Raw genomic sequence first — 17,340 nt, forward strand, 5'->3', positions numbered from 1 at the left:
TCCTTATATTTCTTTGTTTTGTTTAATTGGCATAGCTAGGACCTCCAGTACTATGTTGAATAACAGTGGGGAGAATGGGCATCCCTGTCTTGTTCCCTATCTCAGAGGAAAAGCTTTCAGCTTCTCGCTGTTCAGTATGATGTTGGCTGTGGGTTTATCATAAATGGACTTTATTATGTTGAGGTACTTGCCCTCTATTCCCATTTTGTTGAGAGTTTTTGTCATGAATGGGTGATGAATTTTGTCGAATGCTTTTTCAGCATCTGTGGAGATGATCATATGGTTTTTGTCCTTCCTTTTGTTTATGTGGTGGATGATGTTGATGGATTTTCGAATGTTGTCCTATCCTTGCATCCCTGGGATGAATCCCACTTGGTCATGGTGTATGATCCTTTTGATGTATTTTTGGATTTGGTTTGCTAATATTTTGTTGAGTATTTTTGCATCTACATTCATCAGGGATATTAGTCTGTAATTTTCTTTTTTGGTGGGGTCTTTGCCTGGTTTTGGTATTAGGGTGATGTTGGCTTCATAGAATGAGTTTGGGAGTATTCCCTCCTCTTCTATATTTTGGAAAACTTTAAGGAGAATGGGTATTACGTCTTCTCTGTATGTCTGATAAAATTCCGAGGTCAATCCATCTGGCCTGGGAGTTTTGTTCTTGGGTCAAATGGTATTCCTATTTTTAGTTTTTTTTTTAAAAATTTTATTTTGGTATCATTAATCAACAATTACATGAAGAACATTATGTTTACTAGGCTTCCCCCTTCACCAAGTCCTCCCCACAAACCCCATTACAGTCACTGTCCATTAGCGTAGTAAGATGCTGTAGAATCACTACTTGTCTTCTCTGTGTTGCACAGACCTCCCTGTGCTCCTCCCTATTTTTAGTTTTTGAAGAACCTCCGTACTGCTTACCACAATGGTTGAACTAGTTTACATTCCCACCAGCAGTGTAGGGAGGTTCCCCTTTCTCTGCATCCTCGCCAGTATTTGTTGTTCCTATTCTTTTCTATGTTGGCCATCCTAACTGGTGTGAGGTGATATCTCATTGTGGTTTTAATTTGCATTTCCCTGATGATTAGTGATGTGGAGCATGTTTTCATGTGCCTGTTGGCCATCTGAATTTCTTCTTTGGAGAACTTCCTATTCAGCTCCTCTGCCCATTTTTTTATTGGATTATTTATTTTGTTTGTTGAGGTGCATGAGCTCTTTATATATTTTGGATGTAAACCCTTTATTGGATCTGTCATTTATGAATATATTCTCCCATACTGTAGGATGCCTTTTTTTTCTACTGATGGTGTCCTTTGCTGTACAGAAGCTTTTTAGTTTGATATAGTCCCACTTGTTCATTTTTGCTTTTGTTTCCCTTGCCTGTGGAGATATGTTCATGAAGAAGTTGTTCATGTTTATATTCAAGAGAGTTTTGCCTGTTTTCTTCTAAGAGTTTTATGGTTTCATGACTTACATTCAGGCCTTTGATCCATTTTGAGTTTACTTTTGTGTACGGGAATAGACAATAATCCAGTTTCATTCTCTTGCATGTAACTGTCCAGTTTTGCCAATACCAGCTATTGAAGAGGCTGTCATTTCCCCATTGTATATCCATGGCTCCTTTATTGTATATGAATTGACCATATATGCTTGGGTTATATCTGGGCTCTCTAGTCTGTTTCATTGGTCTATGGTTCTGTACTTGTGCCAGTACTAAATTGTGTTGATTACTGTGGCTTTATAGTAGAGCTTGAAGTTGGGGAGCATGATTCCCCCAGCTTTATTCTTCCTTCTCATAGTTGCTTTGGCTATTCAGGGTCTTTTGTGGTTCCATATGAATTTTAGAACTATTTGCTCTAATTCATTGAAGAATACTGTTGCTATTTTGATAGGGATTGCATTGAATCTGTAGATTGCTTTAGGCAGGATGGCCATTTTGACAATATTAATTCTTCCTATCCTTGAGAACAGGATGTGTTTCCATTTATTGGTATCTTCTTTAATTTCTCTCATGACTGTGTTGTAGTTTTCAGGGTATAGGTCTTTCACCTCCTGGGTCAGGTTTATTCCTAGGTATTTTATTTCACCTTAGTTTTTAAAGTTTTTCTTTTTTTTTTTCTCATAGGTTGAATGCTGTACAGTATTATGTACAAGGCCGGAACCAAGAACGCTTAGCTGAATGTTATTATATGTTAGAAGATTATGAGGGATTGGAGAATCTTGCCAATTCACTTCCAGAAAACCACAAGGTGCTTCCAGTAGGTGTTGCAAATTTTCATTTTTGGAGTTTTTAGGTTACTTTATAAGGTTTTTGTGTTATAGTGGGGAAATATTTTCTTCAATAAATAAAATGTTTAATGTATAATCTTTAGTTTCTTAAATATGGAATGACACTTTTATTTTAATTGTTAAAACAGTAAATCAATAGTACAGAATGCTAGAAAATGGAGGGAAAATTAGTCACATTCCTACTACTTTAACATGATCACAGTCTCACGTAGTCTTGTTGGTTTTATGAAATTGCTTTTAAAGGTTAGCTGAACACATGAAATATTTACAGATAAAATGATATTGTGTCAGAGATTTGCTCCAAAATAATCCAGGCTGGGCCTGGGGATTAGTGCATGTGTGTGTATATATATATGTTGGAAATTTTCCATAATAAGAGTTTAAAAACATAGTTTGACTTTTATTATGTTATACTGACAATGCAGTTTAATGTTAAAAAGAAACAAAAGGCAGAGTTCTTTGCAACTTTGTTTTGAATGTTCTTTTTATTTTGATATACTGTTGAATTATGTTAATGAGTGTTTTTATTTATTTTATCTAAAATGTAAACTGCTGAGCTGTATGATACCAGTTTATTAGCAGCTCTCAACTGCATGGTCTGGAAATGTATCAGTTCTGAGTTCTGCCACAAATATTTTGTCAATAGATGAGTATAAAATTCTAATACTCAGTTTTCACTATTTATTAGAGAAATTATCTCTATAGCAATGGCATTTTCATATACTATTATTCTCAATTCTGTATGTTTTCTTGCATAAGAAAGAAACAGATTACTTATTGCCATGGGCATGGGGACAGTGTATCCTACATTAGTGTTAGGTGTTTGTTAGGTGTGTCTAATGACACAGGAAAAAAATGTTGCTGTAGAGTATCCAAAATAGTGATGTTATTGAGTAAATACTAGGTAATCTTAGCTATGATAATAATCAGATAATAAAAATAATTAAAAATGTTGAATTAACTTTTGGAGTTTTTAATAATATGGGATCTTCTTTGCTTGACCTTGCTTGACCATATATGCTTGGTTTATATCTGGGCTCTCTAGTCTGTTTCATTGGTCTAAGGTTCTGTACTTGTGCCAGTACTAAATTGTGTTGATTACTGTGGCTTTGTAGTAGAGCTTGAAGTTGGGGAGCATAATTCCCCCAGCTTTATTTAAGTGGAAAATGCAGACTACAGAATCATTTAGTATGATCAGAATACATACACCAGCTCACCAATACATATCTGTTCACAGGACAAAGATGTTAGGAAATTATATTAGACTATTAATAGAGAGAGGTTTCTCATGGGTAAGAATATGGGTAATTTTACATTTTTGTGTTTTCTAATTTTTTTAAATCATAAGAATATATTCTTTATAATCAGAAAAATGTAAGCGTTACTTTATTTTATTTATTTTATTTTGATATCGTTAATGTACAATTACTTGAACAACTATGGTTACTAGACTTCCCCTATTATCAAGTCCCCCCCACATACCCCAGTACAGCCACTGTCCATCAGTGTAGTAAGATGCAATGGAATCATTACTTGTCTTCTCTGTATATACTGCCTTCCCCATGTCCCCACCCCCTTACATTATGTGTGCTAATCATAATGTCCCATTTTCCCCCTTATCCCTCCCTTCCCACCCATCCTCCCCAATCCCTTTCCCTTTGGTAACTGTTAGTCCATTCTTGGGTTCTGTGAATCTGCTGCTGTTTTGTTCCTTTAGTTTTTTCTTTGTTGTTATACTTCACAGATGAGTGAAAGCATTTGATACTTGTCTTTTTCTGCCTGAGTTATTCCACTGAGCATAATACCCTCTAGTTTCATCCATGTTGTTGCAAATTGTAGGATTTGTTTTCTTCTTATGGCTGAATAATATTCCATTGTGTATCTGTACCACATCTTCTTTATCCATTCATCTATTGATGGACACAGGTTGCTTCCATTTCTTGGTTACTGTCAATAGTGCTGCGATAAACATAGGAGTGCATATGTCTTTTTGAAACTGGGATGCTGCATTCTTAGGGTAAATTCCTAAGAGTGAAATTCCTCAGTCAAATGATATTTCTATTTTTAGTTTTTTGAGGAACCTCCATACTAGTTTCCACAATGGTTGAACTAATTTACATTCCCACTAACAGTGTAGGAGGGTTCCCCTTTCTCCACATCCTTGCCAACATTTGTTATTGTTTGTCTTTTGGATGTTGGCTATCCTAACTGGTGTGAGGTGATATCCCATTGTGGTTTTAATTTGCATTTCCCTGATGATTAGCAATGTGGAGCATCTTTTCATGTGTCTGTTGGCCATATGAATTTCTTCTTTGGAGAACTACCTGTTCAGCTCCTCTGCCCATTTTTTAATTGGATTATTTGCTTTTTGTTTGTTGAGGTGTGTGAGCTCTTTATATATTTTTGGATGTCAACCCTTTATTAGATCTGTCATTTATGAATATATCCTCCCATACTGTAGGATGTCTTTTTGTTCTACTGATGGTGTCCTTTGCTGTACAGAAGCTTTTTAGTTTGATATAGTCCCGCTTGTTCATTTTTGCTTTTGTTTCCCTTGCCTGTGGAGATATGTTCATGAAGAAGTTGTTCATGTTTATATTCAAGAGAGTTTTGCCTGTTTTCTTCTAAGAGTTTTATGGTTTCATGACTTACATTCAGGTCTTTGATCCATTTTGAGTTTACTTTTGTGTATGGGGCTAGACAGTAATCCAGTTTCATTCTCTTGCATGTAACTGTCCAGTTTTGCCAATACCAGCTATTGAAGAGGCTGTCATTTCCCCATTGTATGTCCATGGCTCCTTTATCATATATGAATTGACCATATATGCTTGGGTTATATCTGGACTCTCTAGTCTGTTTCATTGGTCTATGGTTCTGTTCTTGTGCCAGTACCAAATTGTGTTGATTACTGTGGCTTTGTAGTAGAGCTTGAAGTTGGGGAGCATAATTCCACCCCTGCTTTATTCTTCCTTCTCAGGATTGCTTTGGCTATTTGGGGTCTTTGTGGTTAAATTTTAGAAGTATTTGCTCTAGTTCATTGAAGAATGCTGTAGGTATTTTGATAGGGATTGAATTGAATATGTACATTGCTTTAGGCAGGATGGCTATTTTGACAATATTAATTCTTCCTAGTCAAGAGCATGTGATGAATTTCCATTTATTAGTGTCCTCTTGAATTTCTTTTATGAGTGTCCTGTAGTTTTCAGGGTATAGGTCTTTCACTTCCTTGGTTAGGTTTATTCCTAGGTATTTTGTAAGCATTACTTTTAAAAGGATAGTTGGATACAAAATGTGCTTTTATGATATTTCCCAAAATGTTTTAGAAATAAGGGTGGAGAGGAGAACTGGCCCATTAAATATTCAGAAAGAAAAAATGGGGGGTTTCTGAAAATGGAGAGTACTGCCAAATGGGTATGATTGGTTTTTGCTGTGATTCTCTCTCCTTGCTACCAACCTCCAAGGGAGCCTTGTTTTGGATCAGCTTCTTGAACTGAGGAATGGCCAACTTGTCTGGGCATTTCTTTGTAGAGGTATTTGAGAACTCTGTAAAAATGAGGTTTTTCCTTAAGCCTCTCATACTGATTATGATTGATTATACCATCAATTGCCTTAACGTTTTTTTACCTACTAGTGTGGGGTTTGTTTCAGAGCTTGACATTACTGTAAACTAGCTAGTGAACTGAGGGAAGAGTGCAGGATCTTCAGGACCTGATTAAGAAACAGATCCCATGTGAGCCATAGAAGCACAGTTTATTTTTTTATTAAGGTATCATTGATATACAATCTTATGAAGGTTTTTACAATATTCACCCATATTATCAAGTCCCCCCCCCCACCCCATTGCAGTCACCGTCCATCAACATAGTAAGATGCTGTAGAGTCACTACTTGTCTTCTCCGAGAAGCACAGGTTTTGTAGAAGGTGATGCCTTAGCATCCTTTCTAGTTTGTAGCCTCTGTCCCTATGTCTAAGTGAAAAATCACTGTAACCACCAGTAAATTCAATATTCTTATGTCCCATATATAGAGTTTTGTAAATTAAAATAAGCAATTTTCTTGGTCTGTGAAATCAGGCAATATTGTTTTGTCCTTACAGGAAATAGCACAGATGTTTGTGAGAGTTGGAATGTGTGAACAAGCAGTAGCTGCATTTTTGAAATGCAATCAACCAAAGGCGGCAGTGGATACCTGTGTACATCTCAACCAAGTAAGGAACTGAAAATTCTAGTCACTTATTGAAGGCTGTTGCCAATGGAAGGATTGGAGAGCTTGAGATAAACTTTGTGAAAGGAGTTAGGTGTTCTCTTACTTAGTTGAGGACTGAGAAAATGTTGGCGTTTGCATTTAGTTCTTGAAGTGCACCATTAAGGGTGATGTGCTTACAACTAACTCTGAATGGGAGCTTGAGCAAACATTGTGCTTTTTGTCCATCAAGTTCTTGTCTGGAATTTCATAATTCTCTGCATTTTATTAGGGTTGAGTTTTGTTTCCAAGAAGGACCAGTTAATGGTCATTGCAAGAGGATGGAATTGAGTTACTTCATCAATATTTATTTTGGCAAATCTATTTTCCTTTCTGTTTATAGAAAGACATATATTTGATATTTTTAAGAGCTGGGATTTAAATAAAATTGACGTGCAGAATTGCTGAAATTGTTGACTATTACTTTATTCTTTTCAGTATTTTCTTGAAATATTTTACACAGCTCCATTTGCTTTATAAAAGTAGCTTTTAAATTTAAGTTATCTGATAGGATATTTTCTTAACTGGTATTGCATATTTTGTTTTACTATAAATAAGTTTATCTTTTTCTTCATAGTTTGTGCAAAATTAGAATTATAAGGTTAATATGGATTATAAACTTTGTAGCTTTCCTTTTCAGATGTACTTCTTAAGCAAATCAAAGCCTTAGGTCATTTAATTATTTTGACACCTTTTACTTATAAAACTCACAATTTCTTTGATTGTGATTTTTAAAAACATATACCAGTTTCTTATTTTGATATAGTGTTATTTATTATTATAAACTTAAAGCTTTATTGTGTGAATTTAATGGAGTATGTGACTAAATGCTTGGGCAACTGAGTGGTGCATTTTTTCCTTAGTGGAACAAAGCTGTTGAATTGGCTAAAAGTCATAGTATGAAAGAAATTGGACCCCTGTTAGCGAGGTATGCGTCTCATTTATTGGAAAAGAATAAACCTCTTGATGCCATAGAGCTCTATCGGAAGGCCCATTGCTTTCATGATGCCGCTAAACTGATGTTTAAGGTAATGTAATCATCTTGCTGCGTATTTGGCTTGCTCTAGTTATCAGTGTTTTCTTATATACTAAAGACCAGAGTTTTCCTTTTTTCCTGACAACAAATATTTGTTATAGCAAAAGCCCTCTGGCTTTATTACTACTGTGTGTGTTATCTTAGTCTTATTACCTTTTACTAACAAGGCTATTTATTAATGTTAGCACTTTATTGATACCTTAACTATTGAATATTTATTTGATGCTAAAGTTAACAAAGAGACTTTTCAGGGACCATAAAGTATGAATTCCCTTCACTGGGAATGAAATTCTGTTAATAAAATTTTGAGTCCTTTTAGATGAACAAGTCTTAAAGACATTACATTTTTCATAATATGCATTTGAAAGGAAGATGACTAGTACAGTATTAATGTATGCAAATTGTACATTCTATTCTATTCTATTTTCCCATTTGATGTAAGGGGAAATTTTTCCTCAGAATCAACTGAAGTGAATTTGAATTTCTGAAGGATGTACTATGTTAAAGCATCTTTGCTTTATATTTGGAACATTATTTAAAAAATCTCCTTGTTGTATAAAATACTACCCATTCCATGAAAGCATTCTTCATTCTGACATAGTTATTTAAACACATCTGTTATTTTTCTAAGATTGTTATGAGTTCTAACTCCAAGACCTAAACGCTGCAGAAAGAACTAAGTACTTTTCAGCACAAAGGAAAATATTTATCATAAATAGGTGGTATTTATATTCCATCCTACTGACTTTCTTCCTTTTTTTAGAGAATAAAATTTCAGAATGATTACATTTGTACAAATATAGATTAAGAAATATCTTCCCCCAATTCTTTAAATGTTTAAAGATTGCTGATGAAGAGGCAAAGAAGAGAACTAAACCTTTACGGGTGAAGAAGCTCTATGTACTATCAGCCTTACTTGTAGAGCAATACCATGAACAAATGAAAAATGCCCAACGAGGAAAAGTTAAAGGAAAGAGCTCAGAGGTGCGGAAGAACATTCGGTAACCTTAAATCATTTTAAGTGTTTGAGGAAAAAATTATCAAACTTTTCTTTATGGACAGGCCATTTAGTTTACTTGTTTGCATTTATTTTGAGGAAAAAGAGTGACTGACTTGGAATTAGTACCCAAATTTAGAAATTTATACTTGGAAATATTGAAATTTTTTCTGTGTGGCTAGTCTTTTATCTTTGCTTTAATTCTTTATTCAGTAAATCCTTTCCAATCATTGAATTTAAAAAACTTTCCTCAAATCTTATAAATTATTTTAATATGTAAATGAATCTCTTCTTAACTTAAAGTTTAATAAGTTTTATTTTAAAATTTGATAACCATAGAGAGAATCCTTTCAAAATATATGTATGTCAACTTAACACAATGTACACTTTAAATAACTTACAGTTTCGTCAATTATACCTCAATAAATCTGAAAAAAAAACTTTAATCCTACCAGTTTAACAACATATGAATTATTCTGGTGTTAATTCTGTAACACTAATTTTATAATGCTAAAATCTGCTTATTTATATATTTAAATGTGTAGCTATTTCAGAAGTTGTTCATGTTGCAATGACCGTTGATATGGTTGTGCTGACAAAATGTGGGTCTGTTTACTTGTAGGTCACCTCTGCTTTGGCAGGCTTTCTGGAAGAGGAAATTCTGTCTACAACTAGTCATTTCACAGATAATGCCTGGAGAGGGGCTGAAGCTTATCACTTTTTTATACTTGCACAGAGGCAGCTCTATGAGGGATATGTTGACACTGCATTGAAGACAGGTATTACCTAATATACCTAACATGTCAAAGAGATTATAAATTGCATGTGAAAGGACAGCTCCTTCAATTTGCCCTTGTATTAATTTTAGTAACATGGTTTTCCATGGGTTTATTTTCCTTTGTTTGAGATTTGCCATCTCTTATTTGTTTTGTGCACTGCCCTCTTGGAAGTTCATTTTTTTTTTATATAACAAAAACAATACATACGGCTCACAGAAAAATCGAGGTTTGAGATAAGCAAAAAGAACATTTATAGCATTTACCATTCTGTTTATTCAAAGTTAAACACTTGGTAACTCAGTTGGTATGCATTTGGAGATATATATACACAGGCACAGAGACATATATAATTTTTTGTATTTTTAAGAAAAAACATAATATGTTCTAAAATATTTCCGTATTAGTAGATACCATTTCACTTGTTTGTAATAAAAATCATATTTATGTAACAATTTCAATCAAAGCAGAAAAAAATACAAAGAGAAAGGTAAAATAATAGTATAATCTTATAACCCAGAGATAATCATTTGCCAACATTTGGGTGAACTTCCTTTTAGACGTTTCTCCATGCCTATAAAATTGTATAGTTTTATTTTAAAATATCATACACTATATATTGGTCAGAGGCTTGCTTTTTACCCTCGACAATATATTACAGTTATCTTTCCATGTTGTTAAGTATAGATCTATGTCATCATTTTTATTAACAATGGGACTGTAAATTTTTTTCTAATTGGTTACTAGTTATGCATAGGTATCATTTTTATTTTTATATTATATGTTTATAAATAATCTTCATTTAATTTTAACTGATTAGTGATATAAATTATGTACTGTTTAAAATAATTATATTTATATAATTTATGCACAATTTCTAGACTTACACAGTAAATTAGACCTTTAATGTGAGGTTCTTTGACTACTGGGTGAAGAGATCCATATACTGTAATATTTTTGTTTTTCAGTGACCCTGTAAATTATTGCCTATGAACCTGTGAAATCTGAGGGTGTCTTTCTTGTAATTGAATGAATTTACGTTTTGGTAGATTTCTTTCACTAAACTTTTTTGTAAACACTTGACCCTCAAAACCAGCTTATAGGAGTCTAATTTTAAATAGGTGAACATATTGTTTTAAGTTGTTTTAGAAAATTTCCAGTGTTATTTAACAAGATACTTTTAAGATTGCAAGGTCTAGCAAAGAAAAGGATATAATTTGTTTACAAATCTGATACTAATTCTAAAGAACATTTTAAAGAAATAGATTTTGTCTCTCGTATATAAAAATTGAAAATGTAGCTGTCAGAATTGTCTGAACTGACAACTTAGAGCCTTGTTTAACTTTTTTCTCAAAGTTCTATTGTTTTAATAAAACAAACAAAAAAGCAACAATCTGTTCAGAGAACACAGAGAAAACATGATTTCATACTCCTTTGCTTTATTTTACAAAGAGAAACATGATGTTATCTTGAAAGTCATGACCAACATAGTATAATTTGTTGTTAGATTTTGATTGAAGTATAGTTGATAGGTAACATCATATGATATTAATTAAGTTTTTTCTGGAATTCAGAAATTTGTAACATATTTATATGGAACAAAAGATGTGTGTTTTGACACCAAATTTTCTTATCAGTGTGTATATTTCTATATGACCTAGTCATGTGCATTATTTGGTTGTGGTTGTTTCAAAGGGCCTGAGCTGTTAGCTGGCATTTACAGACCTTTGGAGATCATGCAGCCTACTTCCTCCTACTAGGTGCATCAGTCTCACACTGCTTTTTTTTGAGTTTGTTAAAGTTCATGTAGGTTAAACTAAAACAGCTTAATGTAGATTCTTTGCTATACCTGTTCATATCATGATTCTTTTTCAAAATCCAAATTGTCCTCTTTCCTAGCTCTGCACCTGAGAGACTATGAAGACATTATCCCTGCCATTGAGATATACTCCCTATTAGCACTCTGTGCATGTGCCAGTAGAGCTTTTGGTACTTGTTCAAAAGCTTTTATGAAACTTAAATCTTTAGAAACCCTCAGTTCAGAACAGAAACAGCAGTATGAAGATCTTGCTCTAGAAATATTCACCAAACATACTCCAAAAGATAACAGAAAATTTGAACTGGACAGACTTCTGGAAGGGTAAGCTAATTAATAGATGTCATTTTACTTTATTAGAAACTGGGATTTCTATGTGTATAAGATGTGGTGTAATAAAGCACTAAGTTTTGAAGTAATTTACCTTAACATTACAGCCTATTGTATGAAGTCTTAACAAGCATATTAATGTTTTATTTTTTTATTGTAAGAAAAGTTTTTATTTGAAGTTTACCTTGGAATGTTTTTGTTCCTTGGTTTTTAAAAAATTTTTAAATACAGTTGACCCTTGAACAATACAGGGTTAGGAACACCCCATGTAGTCAAAAATCTGTTTAACTTTTGACTCTCCAAGAACTTAACTACTAATAGCCTACTGCTGATTTTATGGTAGTAAATGATAAATAGATGGGTATTTAGTTCATGGCACACCTAACTTTTTCTTAATTTTTTTGATATTTCTAGGCTATATGGTTCATCTCCAAGTTTTTTCAAATTGTTGCAAATCTCCAAGAAATTTCCCCAATATATTTATTTTAAAAAATTCATGTGTATGTGGACCCCCACAGTTCAGACCCTTGTTGTTCAAAGATCAACTTTAATGAGAAGTTTTAAAGTAAAATTGTTTTTCCTCTTATTCTTACAGAGGGGAAGGGAAACTGCCAACATGTGTTGCCACAGGAAGTCCAATCACTGAGTGTCAGTTCTGGATGTGCAGTGTGTGCAAGCACGCTGTTCTGGCTCAGGAAATCAGTAACTACAACTTCTGTCCTTTATGCCATAGTTCAGTGGAGTAAAGAAATGACAAATTACATATAACTGTAAAATATATGTAGCATATACACATAGCTATAACTCTATATATATTAAGGTTGACTTGCATACATTTTATGAAAATCAACATCATTATTTCATAGTTGTACTTTTAAACAAAACTGTATATATGTTATATATACATAATATCTGTATTTCCTATTTGTCTGTCTATGTCTGTCTACTTATCTGTCTATCTTGTGGTTGGTTATATAATACTGTGGAAATATTCCAAATAAGAAATTTTTTCTTACAGTGTCAAGGTTTCTAATTCATTAAAAAATTTTGGTGCAGGGTAGAGAAGAGGGAAGCATGGGAATGGGGCAAAGTAGAAGGTAGGGCACTGGCATAACCTGTTTTAGAAGGTTGTTAAACAATTGTAATATTGAAGTGATCTCTATTATAGCTAGCTGTATTTAATGAAATAAATATTGATTATCTTTTATAGTTTATATTCAGAAGTAAGGAGAAGCATTTCAAGGCTTTTTCAAATAATTTGAATTGTTTCTAATACCTTTATTTTTTATATAGTTTCCTTTTTATCTACCCCTTTAATCTCATCTAAGGGATGGCATTTAGCATTTACTCTTTATGATACTGCACAGAAAACTTGGCTCTATTTGTAATGATATAGATTTATACAGAAACATCCATTTTGTAGTTAGTTTCAGTTGAAACATTGTCATTAAGCCAGACCCTTCATTTAAACAACTCTCAGGCTGAAGGCAGTTATTCTTCCTCAAGATATGTTTATTTTGACTTATGATTAATTAAAAGAAAACATTATAATCAGTAATGGGTAACCTCTTACCTGTTTTATATTGCTAATAATGTTCATCATTTATTTCTTCACTTAGGACTCCTCATTTTGTGGCTGCAGACCAGACTCTAGCACTATTTTATCAAGGTTATTTGCTGAGTCTGGCTGATGTTTAGTAGAGGCAGTGGATAAAGAGGAATATACACCATTGCTAGTGTGGTATTGCTAGTAACACATGGCTGTGATACTAGGTCAATCAACTCTCTCAATGTGATGTTTCTGGCCTTTTACAGAGAAAGTGAAGCCTGTTGCCCGTTAAGAATAGTGAACTATGAGAAGAGGTTTAGAGCCTAGATGAGCTTACTATAGAGGGCTCATGTGCCTAATCAGAATGAAAAGACCAGAAGTCTTAGAAGTGTCTGTGGTCATGTGCCTTGTGGGAAGTTACCTTGATACAATGGTAGCCTCCAAATACACTTCTAAGCAAGCCATTCCAGAGGTCAATGAACAGAAAGGGTTACAAACCAAATGGGAACACTCAAGTCACATGCTTTACTGAATCAATCTGGAATACACAGTGAGGAGCAAGGGGAAGATGATCGGGCAGATAGGGTACAAGTAGGGTAGAAAGATGACAGTACCTGAATCCTGAGTTATATACTGTTCTAATGTCCTCTCGCTCTGCCTCGTCAGCCAACACCCCCGGCCCCCGACCCCACAATAGTGTGGGGAAGGGGACCAGAGTTGAGGTTTAAGCGGGGGACCCAATCAGATGGAATGTGCCCGAGGCCAGTGATGCACACTTTGTCTAAAGAAGAGGCCCTGGGGCAAGTACACCTGGCTGCAGCTGTTAGTTCCAATTTGCCTGTTGAGCAGTAATGGATTCAATTCTATTTCTTGGGTAGGGGATTGGCCAGAATAAGTATCAGGATGGGCAGTTGAATCAAGGCCTCACACCTATTGAGCACTTTATAGGTTTCATGCATATTTAGTGTGTCATGAATAATTAGTGCCTTGGTTGTCTTTTATATTTTTAGTGCCTCATCCATTTTAGGTATGGTCACACATATATGCTCCATTTACTTTGTCAATGTGCCTCGTAAGTTACTTAACACAATGAATTTCATCTGCCTCATTTGTTTTCTTCTATGACAGAATAGAATATTTCCTAAACCAGGAAATAACATCCTAACAAAAACATCAGCCCTAAGGAATATATCTCCTGTTGAACTTAATTACATCATTCTACCAGACATTATATTTTCAGGATGAAACTATTTTCTGCTTCATCAGTGAAAAGAGAAATTTTTCAGGGACATAGGCTGAAGATTTTAGGGACATAGTTACCTCAGAACTATATGGTCAGAGTTGTGATTCTTGGTCTATGTTCTAATGCCTGAGTATCTCTTCTTTCCCTGTTTCCCATCCCAGGGATCAGCTCAGAACTCAAAGTTAGATTGTCATTCATCTAGAACTTCCTATGACTTGCTGACTACACTTCCATCTGCCTCAGTTCCACAATTAGCTGTTGGCTTCTTAGGCCTTTCCTAACATGTCTTTTGGGAACTCTCTTTTGGAGCTTTCTTGTTTGATGCTAACTCCATTCCACCTGAGCCCTAGAATTTTCCTCCAACTAATTATTTCAGATAGATCCTGAGTTGCTCTCACTACTTCTTATTCAGTTTAATCCAGATAGTAAAATCTCTAAAAACAACTTCATACTTTGTAGACCTAATTATTCCATATATGTATACTTGTACATACACATACATGTATATACACTTATACACACACACACACACACACACACACACACACACACACATATATATATAGACACCTCTTTTCAACTATTGTAAACATCTTTGACTGCTTGGGAGTTATATCTGTGAGTTTTAGTGATTTACCATAATGTCTTAGAGGCCTTTATCTTGCTTGAAAATGGTACTGTAGAAAGACCCACACTAGGAGTTGACCCAGTTGGTTTTTTTCAACATGAAGGAAATTTCAGGATAATAACACCAACTAAGTCTCTCCTGATGAAGGGGCAAAGAGAAGCAGAACTGTCTATGTAGAACAAATACTTAGAAGTTAGATAGACAGAATGAGGCAGTGTATTGAAAACATTACATTGAAACACTTATTTGGTTTCTTCTTGTAATAAACATGAACTGGCTTTAAGTAATGCTGAGTTCTTTGTCATAAAACTTGGCCTGAGTTAAGTTTCAGAGTATTAATGTGATGGAACTGACTGATAAAGCTATTCTTGCAAGCAATGTGTCTTACAACCAACATACCTTGTTAACCTGCTATCATGCACAAATGCTAATTTTATTATACATTTTTTTCTAAAATATTTTGAAATGACCTTTTTGTATTCCAGGCGCTGAGATTTTAGGTTTTCTGTAGGATTAAGCAAAAATAAATATGAAAATAATAAATATTGAAGTAAAGATGACTTGTTTTTATACTGTTTCCTTTATCTAAAACTTATGGATAACTTGGTATGTTTTGTTTTGATTTCAATGTTTTGGTGGGAGTTGGTTAGTTGGGGCTTCAGCGTGGATAAGGGGAGAAAGGGACAGGAGGTACAATAGATGTACAATATTACTTTTGCTACCAGACAGAAAAAACAACTTACAAAGGTACTAGGCAGATGTCAGATGATGGGGTTGCAGTGAATGAATTACTTCTTAGAGGTCACAGACGTTTAGAAATGGGGGAAAAATTATGTTACCAGACTATTAAGAGAAAATCAAGAGTACTTATGTGGTGATGTTCTAGCTCCAAGATACTGCTGAATTTCTAAAATGAAAATAGCAATATTATATTGCCCCCTACTGTCTACTCTTATGATTATTTTCTCAATTCATTTGTTAGAAATTAACATTTATTAAATATGTAAGTTAACATGTCTATGGTAGAAAATTTCAAAAGTACATAAAGAGCATAGATAAAAAAGTAAAGAGACTCTTAACCTCTTTAAAAATAAAAGGCATTAATTTATATTTTAGTTTAATTTAGGAGGAAAAATAGGTGAAACTGAAGAAATTGCTGTTTTCTTCATATCAAGAGCTATTCTTAACAGTTTTTTCTAAAATCAAAAGAAAAAGTAGACATAGAAGGTTAGAGTGGCTCTTACTTAACTACTGCATACCTTGTTTTATTATACTTAATTGTACTTCACAAATAATGTGTTTTTTACAAATTGAAGGTTTGTGGTAACCCTGCAGTAATAAAGTCTATCAATGCCATTTTTCCAACAGCACTTGCTCATTTTGTCTACGTCACATTTTGGTAATCCTTCAATATTTCAAACTTTTTCATTATTACTGTATATGTTATGGTGATCTGTGATCAGTGATTACAACTCGCTGAAAGCTCAGATGATGGTGTTTTTAGCAATAAAGTATTTTTAAATTAAGGTTATGTATATATTTTTTAGACATGCTATTGCATACTTAACAGACTATAGTGTAGTGTAAACATAACATATATACTGGGAAAGCAAAAATTAATTTGACTTGCTTTATTGCAATATTCACTTATTGTGGTGGTCTAGAACCAAACCCATGATATTTCAAAGGTATGACTATACTCATTTCTTATTTAAGTTTTAATTTCTAGTTAGTAAAATTTAGAGAAAAATTAGATACCGCTACACATCTACTATAATAACTAAAATCAAAACTGACAAGTGTTGGTGAGGATATGGAGCAACTGAAACCCTTACTCGTTGGAAATGCAAAATAGTATACTGACTCTGGAAAAGTTGTGTTCTAGAAGTATATATATATATCTGTACTTGAACTGCTCCGGTCAGTGAAAAGGAAGCTTTACGGAGGCCCCAGGCCATGAGGATGTGAGGAGTGTGCTCTGTGGGGGAAGAAGCCTGTGGAGGTACTTTACTTGACTTTCTTCTTGGGGCACACTTTATGTGTCAGTTGACAATATGGGGTTGCAGGTGAGCATTAACAACTTTGGCAGGTCATCTCATTGCAGTTTTATTTTTGGGTGAGCTGGCAGAGGGAAGGCTTGTCAATGCCACCATACAGGCGAAGAAGCACCAAGTACAGGTGGGCTTTGGAAGACAGGCACGAGACATAGAGGGCCTGCAACTGAGCCGGACTCGAGCACCACAGTCACAGGGCAGGGCCCTCCAGTGTCCTGTAGAGTCAGACTTTCACAAATGTAATGGAGACACCAAGTCAGAATCCCTTGTGTGCCCTATGAGTAGGTGGACACACAAGCCTGGCCTGCACCACCGAACCTCTATTACTGCATTTCCCACTCTTATCAGATGCATGATTTGTCGATATTTTCTCCCATTCTCTGG

At 34.3% G+C, this 17,340-nt stretch overlaps 1 protein-coding gene across 2 annotated transcripts in view; it reads left to right on the forward strand.

The window, feature by feature from the left end:
* WDR35 (WD repeat domain 35) overlaps positions 1-15,827 on the forward strand; it is a 62,451-nt gene extending 46,624 nt beyond the window's left edge. For both annotated transcript variants that reach the window (XM_073216084.1, XM_073216086.1), the window contains 7 exons: positions 2,123-2,255; positions 6,382-6,492; positions 7,391-7,555; positions 8,407-8,547; positions 9,183-9,339; positions 11,236-11,476; positions 12,078-15,827. In XM_073216084.1, coding sequence (XP_073072185.1) covers positions 2,123-2,255; positions 6,382-6,492; positions 7,391-7,555; positions 8,407-8,547; positions 9,183-9,339; positions 11,236-11,476; positions 12,078-12,228 — 1,099 coding nt within the window. In that variant the 3' untranslated portion in view covers positions 12,229-15,827. The remainder of the gene's footprint in view (positions 1-2,122; positions 2,256-6,381; positions 6,493-7,390; positions 7,556-8,406; positions 8,548-9,182; positions 9,340-11,235; positions 11,477-12,077) is intronic.
* The last annotated feature ends 1,513 nt before the right edge of the window (positions 15,828-17,340 follow it).

The sequence above is a fragment of the Manis javanica genome, chromosome 1 (genome assembly GCF_040802235.1).
Source record: "Manis javanica isolate MJ-LG chromosome 1, MJ_LKY, whole genome shotgun sequence".
Classification (NCBI taxonomy): domain Eukaryota; kingdom Metazoa; phylum Chordata; class Mammalia; order Pholidota; family Manidae; genus Manis; species Manis javanica.